This window comes from Opisthorchis viverrini (assembly GCF_000715545.1).
Source record: "Opisthorchis viverrini unplaced genomic scaffold opera_v5_751, whole genome shotgun sequence".
In the NCBI taxonomy this organism is placed as follows: Eukaryota; Metazoa; Platyhelminthes; class Trematoda; order Opisthorchiida; family Opisthorchiidae; genus Opisthorchis; species Opisthorchis viverrini.
The window spans coordinates 33,639-49,817 of record NW_008752425.1 but is presented as its reverse complement, the minus strand read 5'-3'; the positions used below and the strand labels follow the sequence as shown (position 1 = coordinate 49,817).

Here is a 16,179-nt window from a genome sequence, read left to right as displayed (position 1 = left end):
CCTGCGGACCAGAATAGACTAACGAGCGGAGCCGCTTGGAGCCGTAAAGATGGAATCGCTGGGACGCTCGAACCGGTCAGTGCTTACATGTGTGACACGTCTGGCCACTGGAACAATCAGTGTCCCCGTAGTCGATAAACTGCAACTCTTCTCTTCCTGGGTATATCGCGATTAGCGCACTGACACAGTCCACCATACAAGCCATTATCGAGATAGATGGGAAGAAGGAGTTATGTTTGATTGACACAGGTGCAGGCGTATCGTTGAAGCGGAGAACGAACCAAGCTGAACACAGACCGTGCGCGCTAGCCATGACAGTAGTAGCTGGATATTGAGTAAAGGTTCATGGATTGTCAGCGCACTCGATACGCCTAGGCGACAAGTTTGTACAGCATGTGTTCTTGATCAGCCCAGCTATAGACCCGCCGCAGAAGCCGATCTAACGATGATGAATGAGAATCGATAGCATGCGCACGACCACAAACCACCAGTGTGGACACACTGTTGGAGTAAGTTTGCACAAATGATCAGTCATTGAACAAGCTGATCAAAATTGCCGATTATGCCCTGATTACCATAAACCTCGTACCGCAGACCTATTAGATTTGTGATGGATACCTTTTTTACATTACCGCCAGACATTGGTAAGGCAAAGTCCGATTCACAGGAGACACAGTATAAAATTCCACTCACATAAAGCTTCAAGTGTACCTGAATATGATGCGTCGATGTTTGCTTCTTATTGCGTTCTTATTCTGCATCGACCGTGTTGCATGGTTGGAAGCTGTCGGTGTCCACAATTGGCCATTCATATTTAACAACAATCCATCAAAGAACTGGGTTGTCCTTGTCGCTGGTACCAATAACTGGGACAATTATCGACATCAAGTAGGTTTCCGTTGGTTTTTCACTGATGTGAGGCTAAAACACTCAGCAAAATCCCGCAAGAACGGGTTTTCAAAGTGGAAATTTGATCTAATGGTACTCCAATTAGCTGTGTTCTACCTAGTTTTCTCCATGGTTGTGATATTTCATTCGAGAGGGCGGTGGATAGAAGCCACGTCTATTGGACACACTAATGGACGCACATTGCGTGGCTTGTGTTGGTTCTCGTCAGTATATCAATGTCTTGCAACGACATTTCGTTTTGGGTGGGTCGATTCTCCGGTCCTATTTAACTCAGACGTTACTGAGCTGCATACCGTAATTCACGTTATGTTAGGTAAAATGACGGCCGGTGCGTGGAATGTATGGTGTTGTATAAAACACGAATTCGATGGTTTTCAAGCCACCACTAATCATGTGACCTGGCAATGTAGCTTCATTATATCAGAGAAACGCTCCCGGGCTCCGCAGGTCTAAGATATCTGAAAAAATGCGCTGACGTACAAACAACTTTGGCCGTTACGGCGAAAGCACCGGAATTGTTAGGCAATGCCAGTGGATAAGTCTATCCTACTTGGTGAGATCAAGGAGCGTGTATTTGGAATAAACATACAGAAATCCATCTTGGTCAAATTCGTTCGTCCGTGCGTCTATCATTTGCATGGGGATTTAAGTGAATGTATTGAAAATGTTACATATAATGAGTGCATCTTTATCCATTCTTGATATTCAGCGGGTAATAGTTTATTGCCACTGAGTTTCGCCACAATTTGACCCTTTATCTGGTACACAAGCGAAAGACAGATTCGGACGTATTTTCAAAGTCAAGGGATACCGGAATCGTGCAGCTTCGGTGAGAATGTTGTTGTTCGGACACTTGACTGAATGTAGAACTGTGGTCCACACAAGCCCTTCCAGAGTTGAATCATGCTTCCAGTTCTTGGGATAATGCATCCAAACACTGTTGGGACGGCCACCAACTATGGATTGTCCTACACACTCTGTTTGCCGTCTCGAGCCTGCATGCCTCACTCTGCCTGTTATCCTTAACTCACGTGTCACTTGTGTTCTCAACTCTTTTGAGTGCTAGCCTGAGTGTTCGTTTGAGTAGCCTGAAATGTATTACACTGATATCTAGATATTGTCTTAGTGCACCACTTGGCTGATGATTTGGAGCAAATAGTAAGCAATCTAGTAGGCTAAACAGATTGTAATGCGGTCGAAGAGGAGAAAAGAGCTTCTAAAAGCAATAAAATTTGGTTCCTGCATGGAGATTGTAACAATCGCAAGTCGTTGATTGTCCAATCTTTCGTTCTGCTGTAGCATGTTTAACGTGTCTAGCTGCCACGGCACACGAAGGTTGCACGAGGGCTGGGATGCTGCCAGGTTTCCCCAGCCTGGACAGAAGAGGTCGGAGGCAGGGGTAGGGCTGGATCTACGGAACTGCCCGTCGGTTAATTCGCGCTCTAGGCACTAGAGCCATCTCGTTCCCTACCCAATCAAATTGCATTTAAGGGCGCTGAATATTGATATGCTCAGGTAATCTACTACTGGTGGTGGGTGAATGTAAAGTTACCTAAATAATTACATTTACGCATCAAATTTGTAACTCTCTGTTGTGCACTCTACGAGGAGCAGTGTAGGATACCTAAATTCGTTTTGCGTGAAGGATTATTAGTTAATACTTTATCGAATGTGTGACAATGTGCACTCATCGTCGTGGAAATTTGTCCCTAAAGAAACCAGGGAAGCATCTTCCAACAGAATTTGTTAGCCGTTCACTTCTTTCCATTCGACCTCTCAAAAATCCCACTGATACATTTCATTCTTTTATTCCAGAAATCCGTTTAAAGGCAAAGTGTTCCACGACTACGAACACGTAGATGTCTACAACGGTGTGGTAATTGACTACCGTGGGAAGGTAAGCCCATGCGCAGCAATCAAGTGAATTCCTGCATCTGTTCACCGTGTAACACAATGCGCAAGTAGAATGATAGTGCGGATCAAAACACAATACAAATGGTAGGGCAGATTGATCACTTTCACTATATTACACAATGGTCAATCCACTTGAACGAACACTAGTCATGAGGTCATAGAGAACTCTCAGACAGCCCATGACCGAGTTCAACCTTCTGCTTTTGCCCTATCCATTAGGCTAGCGTTCTTGTCAAAAGAACCACGAAAAGTGCACGAGGACCAACAGCGCCCGAATAGCTTCCTCCGAGGAAATATCATGTGATATCTCGAGGGATGCAACAAGCAAAACTAGCAGCGTGTCCAGGACAGCACATTTAGCTGGATAATATCATAGATAAGCGATGTTCCACTGCGATGATCATGCTGATGAGTGATACCCACTTCGGTTATTTCCCACGTATGTTGCATTCCTTAGCTACTGAGTTAGATGAGAGTTTCTTGGTAGTGTTTCCAGCTAGTCCATGTCCAACTAAACTACTGACACTGGGCTCGGGGAGCAAATACAAACGCTATGCTTGGCAAATAGACGAACAATTGAGTTCTTCAGTTTGCAGCATACAGAGACCATCGCTGAAATAAAATGAGTGAAGATGGAGGGAAGAGCATAGATTTCACTGATTTGTTATATTGCAAATGGATAGTTACTGTGAATAGAATGAGTGTGGAGAACACCATTGTCACAGGAATAATTGGTCATGCGTGTTTGTCTGTTTTAGGATGTCACACGGGAGAACTTCGTGAAAGTATTAAAAGGCAATAAGAAACTTGAAGCGAACAACAAGAAAGTGCTGAAAAGTTGAGCTTGCGCGGAATTGGATATTGTTGATGCACTTGCTGATCACAGCCAGAATAATAGTTTTGGAGGTTACCATCTTCGGATTTACGAAATGTCTGTGTAGTATTCTCCTAATTAACTTAGTACATAATCACTTTTAATAATCATCCCAGAAGTCAGTCAAAAGGATTCGCTTCAATCCAGGGAAACTCGGTCCATCCATTTCAGACTATGGGTTATTATCAAATCATAGACATCAGTCTCCACTGGTAACAAGTTTCAGAATTATTCAGATATGCGCAGTTCTGAACGGCCAAACATCTACTTGATGCTGTACAACTTTGAGTCGGTCGATCTTGGTTTACTCGGATCCAGGAAAGGTTTTCATTCACAGTGTTGAACAGCGCAAATAAACACTGTGCTTGGATGATCGAAATCCAAGCCCACTGGCAGCCATGTCGGTTTATGTCGGTCTTTCATATCTGTATCGTAATTCACCTACAATACCTTCAGCTTTCAGGATACCTGTCTCACCTATGTGGAATGTTAACGTCAGAGCTTTTCCTTCGAAATTCATTCCATGCCTTCTTGACCCGCTCATGACGAAATGGGAAGCGTCGGCATACAGAGACAAGCCGAGAAATGAGGCAAATGTTTATTTCCTCGCAAACCATAAGTTTTTCATCCGGTCATTTACGTGCAGTTTTGATTTGCAATTGCGACAAAATCCGTATTCACCAGCACTATGGGCGTGTTTCCTGATTAACCGGCGCGTACAGGGATATGCAATGGGTGATTCCGTACATATTCCCAAGTCTCGTAAAGAGATCTTTTTCGTTCGCAGCTGGTCAGAAACCCCCACGATTAAGAAGTTTTTCTTAACATTGATTGTTGGGCCTTCTTCAAGAGCTTCGTGTTAGTTGGTGGTCTGCCGTCATTCAGGTTTGCTTCCGGGAACTTAGTGCCTCGTGGTCTGTTCCACCATCGCCATTTCACGGTGGTAGTCTGATGGTTGTTCATGGAGGCATTATTCTGAGGTTTCGCCAGTCCTCCCAGTAGCTTGGATTGGGGCGTTCCCTTAGAAAATACTCAGTTTGGCCCCCCTCATTTTTTAACTCCCCGCCCATGTCGTAATCAATACGTAGAAATTTATTTGCTGTTGCCTAGAGCATGAAGTTCCCGCCGCCTCTCAAGGGCATTATATCCAGTTGTAGCAAGCTAGTTTTCTGCGAAACTACATTTTCAGACAGAATATTTCGTTGACAATACGCAAAAGAGATATTTTTGTTACCTCGCATATTGTGAGTCTATCCGTTTGTATTTTGGAATTAGGCTAACATTGTACAAACCTTTATCTTAGGTGAGCTCGAAGTTATCTTTTTCTGTCAATTTTTGCACTATCTAGTTTGTTTTTCTAATGTAACCAGGTTCGTTCTAATAAGTGAATGAGCAGAAATTGGATAAAAGCTTTTCCAATACTAAATTGAACAAATTCGGTTTTTCCGAACCCGCCTGTATTTAGGTGAAATAGAGAAAGAGGGATGATCTATAGAATAGTTGATCAAAGATGATAAACTCATCTGCAAAAGAAACAAGTTTTATTAACTGGAGGAGCATTCGCCAAAACAAAAATACGAAAACTCAGGCTACAGCAAAACAACAATGCCGAAAAACACATTCAAACTGTACTACCGAAACCAGATCGGAGTAAGTGCCAGTGGAATGTGGAAAGCCGGAATGCAACACATTAGAAATCGGAAACCGGAGAATAAGGCCATGAACACAAGGTCTTCAGACAGAAACTGAATAAAGCAGCAATCGAATTCAGGGGCTGTCAGCCACAACGCAGCACAGTTCGAAATCAAACATTTGTACCCCGAGATATGTATGCGCTCTTCAGCCAGTCACAGCCGTATACTATCAGACAGGTATGGAGTAACTTCCAACCCAACCACTCACTCATGATGTCACTTCGGTTGGTGATGAAACATTCGCAAGCTGATCACTACGATCAGAGAGCAGATGAACACCCTCTCGATCAATGACCAGCAAAAACAATATTTCCAGATCAGACGACTCACTCATTTCCTTGACATATTGAGAGTCTAATCGTTTGTAGTTTGAAACTTGGCTAACGTTGGACAAAGCTTTATCTCAGGTGAGCTGAACGCGAGCTTTTTCCGTCAAGATTGGCACTATCTGGTTTGCCTTTCTGCTATAACCAGGTTCGGTAACAGATTTATTACGTAAATTAACAGAAAGGTGGTTAAAAGCTTTTATAATTCTAAGCTGACCAAATTTAGTTTTTTCTTTTCTACCTGTGAATTAGTTGAGGTAGAGAAGGAATAGAGATGGTCTACACAATAGGTGGTCAAAAGTGATAAACTAGTCTGAACAATAAAAAGAGTTCAATTAACTGGAAGAGCATTCGCGAAAACAAACTCCGAAAAATCAGGATACAACACCACAGCAATTCAGGAACAACTGGTCGAAATGTACTCCCGAAACCAGAAGTCGGAGTGAGAGCCAATCGAATGTGGAAAACCAAAATGCAACACATTAGAAATCGGTAACCGATCAATCAGACCGTGAACAAAAGGTCTTCAGACAGACACTACTTAAACCAGCAATCGAATTTGGAGGATGCCAGCCACAACGCAGCACAGTTAGAAATCGAGTAATCGGACCCCGTGAGGTGTATGCTCCGTTCAGCCTGTCCCAGCCGAATAATATTAGACAACTATGAAGTAACTTCCAACCCAACCACTCACTCATGATGTCACTTCGGTTGGTGATGAAACATTCGCAAGCTGATCACTACGATCAGAGAACAGATGAACACAATCTTGATCAGCAACCAACAAGCGGAACGTTTCCAGATCAGTTTTAGATACAAACATATGGATTCTGGGATATTCGTGTTCAAAATTTAGGATGGCCTCACCTTGGTTATATTATTTTTCCTCAGTTGTGTATATATTAGGTAGATATTTTATTAAACAGATTTGATCATGCTAACAATAGTGCCTTTTCGGAAAGACTGAGTGTGAGCGTTCTAACAGAATGATGACGTAATCATGCTGAAAAAACCGCCTTTTCGAAAGAGCTGAGTGTGAGCGTTCTAACAGAATGATGAATAAACTAGCTAAAGTGGAAAACTGCTTCCAACCATCTGCATGCATTGAAAACCATAAAGATTAACCAACAGACGTCCAAAGAATCGAATTTCCATCCCCGTATTCACGTGTCAATGAAAATAGCAGAAAGTGGAAGTTAATTTAGATACTGATTACATCCACCAGCGTGTACAAAACAATATGCTGAACTACGTGTTCACTATGCTTCCATTTCCGCGGGTTTTTTTGTGCATTTCTACGAGTGGGAGCTACAGCCAACAAGTCACTCCTGAAGACTACCTTCACCTTTCTGCCCGCTAACAGCGGTCCTGATGACAACGTGTTCATCTTCTACTCTGGCCATGGTTTGCAATCCCGTATCACCTTCCCAGAAGATGGTGGTGGTGTAAGTTTAGTTAATTTTGGTAACAACGCTTACGGCACACAGTTTTTCAATCGCAAGCTTAATTGTGAACGGATTGAAAAGGCTTGAATAGACGTATGTTGGCGCATTCATATCGGTAGTTCTTTATAAAAGAGAGTTTATAGTCAGGCTGGCCTACACATCAATCAAAAAAGGGAACACAAGCCATGGGGTTCGAACGTCACTCTCGAGAGTGACATCCCAGGGAATTCACGTATGATAGGCCTCGTCAACGTATTTTATATGATGATGTCATATAGATTTTGATTTACCAAGTTTATGGTCGCTCACCCGACATGATTTCGTTGGACTGCTGAGCACCGTAGATACCATAAACAAAGAAGCTGGTCGTATACGGTCACACACGAGGCGTAGGTGATAGGAAGAACGCGTCAACCAAAATCTTCCTGACAAGACAACATACTGCTTTTCGCTTCTATAGCGACAGCACGAATCTATAATAGTATAAAGTTTTTGTATTTATGTATGAGATACCAGTCTGTGATGAAAAGCCGAGAAGCGATGTACAACATTGTTCCATCCTCATTGGGAATCATCAGTGGTGCGCTTGATAGATGCAACGTGTAACCGTTCGACCGTGAGCGATCAACAAACAGCCTGATTTATCTGCACTAAGTCAGGACATAACGTCGCTCATTCTTCAACCAAGGGATCAACATCACTGGTGACTGACTCATCGAGTGACTCATATCGAGCTCACTAGAAATTTCTTTCTTCTCTTGCGACAGCTCATGGCCATGGAGTTGAACGATACCCTCGCCTACATGCATTCGAAAAGAAAGTTCAACAAATTGGTGCTATACGTGGAGGCTTGCTACTCTGGCTCTATGTTTAAAGATGTTCTTCCTTCAAATTTGGGGAGTAAGTAGCGTAAATTTCTGGCTAATTCTTGCATGGATCCTGTAAAATAGCATTCAGCAGGTCAATCATATATATGGTTTAAAAGCGGCGTTGACCATAAAAACAGAACGAAGTTCCAAGTTTGGTTTATTCTTGTTCACATCTCGATCATTGTATGGAAGTTGCCATTGACTCTACGCAAGATGCGTTTAAGCACGGGGACAGCACAGAATCTAGCCTTCATTGATCAATGTCCATTCTGCTGCTGATTTCATATGGGTGGAGGATATCATTGTGTAACCGGTACAACCCCTGTGATATTTTTGTGTCCGTTTGCAGCAACCACCAATGCCAACTGGATACCTTCTTTGTAAATTATAAATGGATCGTGGGTCTTTTATAAAAAGTCCACCACAACCCATCAAACAACCGGTCTAATGATTGTGGCGTAACCACCTTTGACCGTTCTCGTCAGTGGTCTGTTTCCAGGGGTTCTACCGTAAAAAACATACATTCACACACTTATTTGATTTTGACGGGCTGACCCAAACAAACCCAGATAAATGTCTCGTTCAGGAGAGTGTTTGGCAAGTTCCGCACAGTCCGGGTTCAAGTCTTGATTAATGTTTGGGGAAAGTCAACGACTGCGTCTACCTGATTCGCCGCAAGAAGCATGAAAACAATGATGTTCTGTCAATGAAATGTCAGTGACCTTCTGAATAGTGTGTTAGTTCGAGACGTTTTGTAGCTTCATTATTTCTGTGAGTCACACGATCCGTTCGTTGATAATTTACCTCACTGTTTCTTACATCTTTGATATTGACCTATACTATCTGTTGTGTGAACCCCCTAAACCTGCAGTCTACGTGACAACCTCAGCCAAGGAAGATGAACCATCCTGGTCTGTTTTGTTTTTTGACAAGCAAATCGATGTTTGTCTAGCGAACGAGTACTCGTTTTGCTGGCTTTTAGATTCGGAATACGTGAGTTTTAACGGAACTGTTGCAGATGAGCCTGTCAGTTGTGGATGGATAGTCTGGTGGTATTCAGCAGCAGGTGGTAGTCCATTTGATTCTCAGGACCATTTAATTTTTGTTTTCAACCATGGAAAGGATTTATGGCAATTCGGCCATCACGACCGTCCGGAGGCCCCAGAATAATCAAACCGTTGATTGGATGTCCGAAATTTCTCACTATTCTCCCAATCAGGTTCGCCTCTGATCTTGCCGAGAGATATGAAAGAGACTAGTAAACGTCTGGGTGCTATTGACGTAATTCGCTCTCTACGATGGAGGCCGCCTGGTTCCCGCCGTGATTTGTTGAAGAAGCTGTAACTGATGTCCTTGAATCGATGCTATTAGAGTTCTTCTTATCATTTTCGGCTCTGTCGGCCTGAGTAATTTCCTGGAGATGTAGACGCATCGGAATGATTGTGGTAGGCCAGCACCAAGTCCTTTCTGCATCCATTCTGATTATTTTCTTTTGAATAGGGCATTTAACGAATTTCAAATCCACACAGGAAGGCGTCAATTTTGAATGCGGATTTTGACATTGATGACGTTGATGATGATGATCAAGATGATGATGATAATAATAACGATGCTGCTGATGATAACGATGATGATGATCCCGGTGGATCTCCTGCACGCCTTCGTCTCAATACATCTGTCGAAATGAATCAATATGCCGATGGCGTTCATGCTGTCAGTTTCTATCCAAACTATCTGACTGGGTCTCGGATGCGTAGGTATCTCCAATGTATGCTGTAGGCTAACCCTATATTTTACTTCCTGTTCCATTATCCTTTCTTTCTCCAATACAAATAAGTAGGGGTACTGATACAGCAGTGAAGCACCGGTATTTTCCTCTGATTTTGCTCTCGGTGATGATGATAATGGTGATCATAACCGTAGAGCATCAATTCGCTAAGATGTGTTTTATGTGCATTGTGTCCTGCAACAGCGGATCGCTCACTAATTTACCAGTAGTATGTGTCGCACCGTACCTCAATTGTCTTAATTCTAGTGATGGTTTCACGGTTTTCCCTACTCCCTCCTAAACTTGCGTAAGCTGATCTGTCTTTTGCATAGCTCCTCTTTGTCATTATCTCTCACCTGCGCGCAGAATGATTTGAAAAAGCGTACCCTCGATCAACAGTACGAGGAGGTGAAAGAGAAGACAGTGTTTAGTCACGTGACGTGATGAAATGAAATGGCGAGTCACAAAACGCCACGGAGAGATTCATTCGGGTCACTTTTGAAAAGTCAGACTATTATGGAAATGAGTGTATCTATCGAGATGAAAGTTGCATTTAGTTATCTGTGAAAGGTGATGGTCAGTGTTGAAATACTTGATTAGGAACTTGAAGTTCCATAGATGAAATTCAGCAAGGCTGCTAGTACAGGCATCCAGATATGCAAGCCTGGCCAGTGTCACTTTTCGGATAACCAAGCAGTGGCTTTGGGTACCTTGTGATTAATACATTTCTGCGCTACGGTATAAAAGGGAGTCGAAGCTGTATGAATCAACCACAAGTATCTCGGTGGAAGAATATATTTGCGCGACGACTGAAAGTTCCATCTGATAAGTTGACACTCGAGGAGCCAGTCAATACGTGGCCACGTGATGTGATTTTCCGTGGTTGAACTATGACTGCTTTGGACCCGAACGAGCAAACTGAGGTAGTGATTCGGTGGACATAACTGCTATACACTGATGTTTGCGAAACGGTTTCGAAATTAATGTTCATTGATCAACCGGATCTTTCAACACTAACGCGTGATAATTAAGGTGCGAAATTACGGTCGCATGGTGAGCCTCTTTGTCACTATATGGAACAAGACGCATTCTTGGTTGATATGGCACTGATAAGTGTCTGTTTGTTGTTCATTTCAGGCGATAGGAAGAATCCCAGTTGGAAAATTCCAGGGTCATTATGACCTACTGATGCACCGGAATGATGGAGCGATAGTAGTATGTGTTCAGTGCAGCCTTCGATATTTTGAATTGTCCGTCGGAACAGTCACTAGATGTCTCAGGAACCAAGTGGCCATTTCAAATTCCAATGACAGACTAATGAGTGGTCACTTCAGTGGCAGAAACGCCCACCATCCCAGTTAATATCGACGAAGACTGCTAATACAGAGAGACGTAAAAATAGGCACGTATTTAGATGAATAGCGGTCAATGTACATGGACGCAGCAAAGTGAGCGAATCGCAGATCCCTACACATCGTGCGTCTGATGATTATCCGTAGCACGATCAGTGACAATCGAGGGGATGTTGAAAACCTATCAGTCCAACTGACAAGCGTTTCGCCGATTGCAAATAATCGTCGATTCCATGTTACGCCATTAGACGGAACACGTGTTTCCACTAACCATGAAAAGAGCACAGAAATTATCACCTGCTAAACTCAAGGTGCTACCTAATTCTGCAACGGGAGCGTTGTTTCATCAACAAGTTTGGTTGAATGTGTTCACGGCATAAAACTACATATGAGAGTTAAGGCTCGTTTCAGATATGCAGAGGAATCCATGAAAACTTCAGTGATGTTCTATGTACTCCAAACTGATTTACAGGAGGAAGAATTTCGTCCGTAATTTGCGTTACGCTGGCAAACGCGTGAGTAGTCTAGGAAGTCAATTGTGTAAATTAGCATTGCCAGAGCTCACCTTAACAAAACGTGTTGCTCAATTGTTTTTTGATTCCAGCCGAATGCTGTAGACGGAAAGCCCTATTGCCAGGCGCATTTGTTTTCAAAATCTCGACGCTTGATGTCGGCCGCAACCGAGGAAGAACATGAAACCGCTTGGCGAAAGCTGCACCGTGCACTTCAGGTTTGTAGTTTACTTTTCTTATCCAGATGTTCTCAACAAAGGAAGTAAGTGCAAGATAAAAAATTGTTTTAGGTTACAGTGTATTTGTTTGGTGGGGAATAGGTGTTGAGGATGCGTGGGAGCAGGTAAAATTCACCGGTCCAATAATTTATCAGCCGTTTCTTCAAGCCACTCAAATATTCAACCTGAGTCCCACAACTATTCTTCTCGCTTCTTTCAGCTTGGCCACATCGTCAAGGAAACGTGTCGTGACATCGTCCTGGATGTGACAACCCACCATAAGCCAACGCCAAAAGGCCTGTCCAAGAGGGATGAATTAATGTTTTTCAAGGTAGTATTCGGTTAATTCCGGACACACTACTTCACAATTCAGCAAGCAGGTTGGCTTCGTGATGCACGGAGTGCAGTGTGTGCAAAAATACGCATACAATAGTAGCCAATGCATTCACCCACGGCGTGACGCAAGGCGCGCCTCAGTCTCAAAATTACCCTTAGTTAAAAGTCATGCAAATGCACTTTCGGTGCAGATGTGGTGCTCGTAGTTCCGTTTCGTTCAGTTCAGTTCAGTTCAGTTCAGTTAAGTTAAGTTAAGTTCAGTTCAGTTCAGTTCAGTTCAGTTCAGTTCAGTTCCGTTCATTTCAGTTGAGTAGGTTGTAATTTTGCTTCAGGTTAGCTTTGGTTAGTTCAGTTTGAACACATTGATAACTGAGTTCTAACCAGCATAATACAACAACCAAGGAAATTTGATGGACTGATTTTAGAAGTGACACAGGACAGTCGTGACGGGCTACATCATTAGGTTTGTTATTCAATGACGCACAATTTCGAGGAACAGTTACCGAAAAAATCGACGTCCAACCGACATAAAACTGGAACAATTGGTGCGATAAAGCTGTAGAAACGCAAGCCCAAGATGATACCCATGACTAATGAACTCATGTCAGTTTTCATACGAGTTGCTGTAATTGCGGAGGTCTGTTAACCGAAAAGAAGCCAGACACTTTTGTAATGCATTACTCATAAGGATGCTGAAAATTTCTCGGCAGCACACGACCGGTTTCGGCCTTCTTGGGGCTCATCAGCTGGGCGCACTTTCTGGGATCTCACCAGCCTTGTGTTCTGGATGATCCTTTAGTTGAACCGAACCATCATTGACGGTTCACTTGTGTCCCCTGTCGAAACCAGATGCGTTTGTCAAAATCCGTCCAATTCAAGTAAAACATTGATTGACGGAAACTCTGGGACTGCGAGTATCTAACGAGCCTGAAGGCGAGCGAAACCGTTCATAGTTTTACTACGTATTTTGTATCGTAGCGTTGACACAGTTTCACTCATCTGCTACGCAGCTGAACAATTCCGCGTATTCTTCGCTAGCGTTATGCAAGTTTATATCAAACCCTCTCACAAATACCAGTTTTAATCGCTAACCAAATATACACTTGACATTCAGTGCGCATCACTGAAAATCTTCCTCACTGTTTAGCATAATGGCCAGTTTTTCATAAGAATGCTGAAGCCTGTTGGTAGACGTTAGGCTGAACTTTGTGTGAACACAGCTTCCTGTTCGTTTGAAAGCATTCTCAGTCATTAGTACAAATCTATGCTCAAAATGTAGGAGCCATATGCTTCCATGATTATACTGACTTGCTATCTGAGATCCTGTTATCTATCTTCCTTCAGATCCCAGAAGTTGCTCAGCATACAAGTCAATTAATGGAGCTGTGCAAAGCCGGATACGAGGTTGGAACACTCAATTCCCATGTCCACAACATCTGTTCCTAACGGACACGCCTCTTGTTTCCTTGATTTTGCCAAAGCGAAATGAATTGCAGCCGTTCCATGTCGTGTTTTGCTGTCGTCGCCAAACATGAGTTGTGATTTTCCATCAAGCTAGCCGTCCAAAGACGGTTCGGTATAGACCAAAAGCATTTAGGCAAAACCGTCGGCATTCTCAGGACTTGTGGACGCATCAAGATGCCTCCACGTATTTGACGTACCAGTGCACGATAGGTGTGCACGACGAACAAAAATAGGCCAGTCGGCCGACACTGGCACAACAGTTTTGTATCGTCTGTTGACTCAAACACACTGCTCAAATTTTGATGTTTCTCGTGATCACTCAACCCGTGCTAGAGACGCATCATCAAACTTAGCGTCATCGTCTTTGTATAAGTTTTCATGCAGCTTTTTAAAACCCCATCGTGTATTTAAATGAGGTGATTAAGAATGCCTCAGTTTGTCTAACAATCAGACTTGTAAGGATTCTCTTGGATTTGTCTGTTTTGGGCAGTTGTTCTATTGACACTTTTCCCACCTGATGTTGCTATGTCAGATTCATCAACCGTTCAATGTTCATGAGCGTTAGACGGGAAGGAATCGACTCCAAGCTAGATGTATCTAGTCCATTATCATTATCCAGGTACTCCAAAGAAGAAATTGTGGATACGTCGGATGCGCCCTACCGTACATAAATCAGCACAATGGACAGGGGAGGGAGAATATGTGCTGAGAAACTGACCAATAAAATGCCAGGCGACAAAACGGGCCAGTCGTTCTTTCGGCTGATACACAACAAATTTTGTACAGCTATTCCTGAAATGACCTACTACCCATAAGACTGATAAATAACTTTCAGAAACTCACTGCAAGTTTCACGTTTCTAGGTTTTATTTGATAAACGTACAATCTGACGTTCAATTAAAGCAAGGTTGATGGAAAATCGCAGACGGATAAATCCACATCGATCGTGCTTCTGATAGATGCCTGAACGCTAATCACATTCGGTCGTGCTTCTGTGGCGTGTATGAAAGCTCGTCGGCTTTTGCTGAATTGATTGAATGATTGACTGACTTGGATGCTTGCCGGTGGAATTTAGGGATTAAGTAGGTTCCGATCATTCTAGGGTTACTTTCACGTATCGAACCTTTCTGTAGATACAAATACTGTCATTCGCACATTACCTTCTTCTTAAAGGGGTTCAACTGGACCCAAATAAATCTCTCAAGTTGACTGGTCAATTTCACCTGGATTTTAAACTAAACTAAGTTTCAGAATTCTCTTCAGTGATGATTTGATTCCTTTTTCATGGGCCATTTTGCTCGCGATATTATGTGTATGTCAAGGATAAATTCCCTAAACGATTCCACTCACGAGGATGCCTAGAACACCGCATACAGGAGCGTGATATTTGACCCAGTCAAAATTCCGGGGACAAGCTAAATGCGAATTGGCATTTTGTTTCCCTAGGGTGAAGTTTATCTAACGTAAATGATGTCTTTTGCTTCCCACAGTATAAGATATAAGGTTGAACAAGTCGCATGAAACATAACACATTATGGTTTTGCCCGGACAGGTTGTGCTACGGAAACGACAGAAGGGAATCAGGCAAACCGGTCAAGCCGATCCTCTCAAGTATTTGGATTTACAACAAAAATCATGGTACAACTAGCAGATGCTCCATGTTGGTGTGAGGACTTTCCTCTAGAGAGCTCGAGATAGCTCAGTGTTTAAGGCACGAATTTACTGGTCGGATGATTCGCGCTTCGGGCCCAAACCTGGCATCTTGCCTGCTCTCTAGAGGAAGAATCGATGATATCTCCAGTGTCTAACAACAGTGGAGACCAGATTCACCTGGTTGGTAACAAGAACTGGCCAGTTGAGTGTGAAACACATGCTGCATCTGGCACGGAAATCGGCTGACGAGGACCTGAAGAACAAAGTGGAATAACTTGACGAAAAATGTGCATCCGTAAAGACGGAGTTACAGAGGCATGCATTAACTGGCCGATGCTGCAGATGTTGCACGACCCGCCACTGCAGGAACCAATGTCTTCGTACTCGACCAGTTGTACATAATAAGCATTACGCGTACCTTATCAGCCCTGACATGAAGCAGACAAACTGAGGAGCACATTCTGTCAAGAGAGCAGGATCCACGGTTGATCTAAGTTGGGAAGAAGTACTGACATCTGTCATCAGGGCATTGCATAATGTGGATCGTGCCCTAGACAAAACAAACAGCGACCGTTCAAATTATTATAGGATATTCCCAACAGTTGGCGAAGTATTCTCCCGTTATTCTGCCTTCACTGATAGTTGCGAGCTTTTGGAACGCAAGCCAACAAAGATCAAGAACTGTGCTGTTCCCAAATACAACCCGTTTCTCCGGCAGCTTCCTCGATGAGCAATATGCATCAGGCGGATTCTAAAGGACTGGCAGACACAAGGGTTCAGGAACATCCGCCACCCTCGGTAGACGAAATATTTGCAGGCACAATGGTACGCCTAAACCTAAGTCA

At 43.2% G+C, this 16,179-nt stretch overlaps 1 protein-coding gene across 1 annotated transcript in view; it reads left to right on the top strand.

Annotated features, from left to right (window-relative positions):
* Positions 1–717: 717 nt before the first annotated feature.
* T265_12058 (hypothetical protein) overlaps positions 718–16,179 on the top strand; it is a gene marked incomplete at both ends in the record, with an annotated part of 46,132 nt that continues 30,670 nt past the window's right edge. The window contains 5 exons of the mRNA XM_009178983.1: positions 718–888; positions 7,930–8,062; positions 10,944–11,014; positions 11,756–11,881; positions 12,102–12,212. Of these exons, the coding sequence (XP_009177247.1) occupies positions 718–888; positions 7,930–8,062; positions 10,944–11,014; positions 11,756–11,881; positions 12,102–12,212 (612 nt within the window). The remainder of the gene's footprint in view (positions 889–7,929; positions 8,063–10,943; positions 11,015–11,755; positions 11,882–12,101; positions 12,213–16,179) is intronic.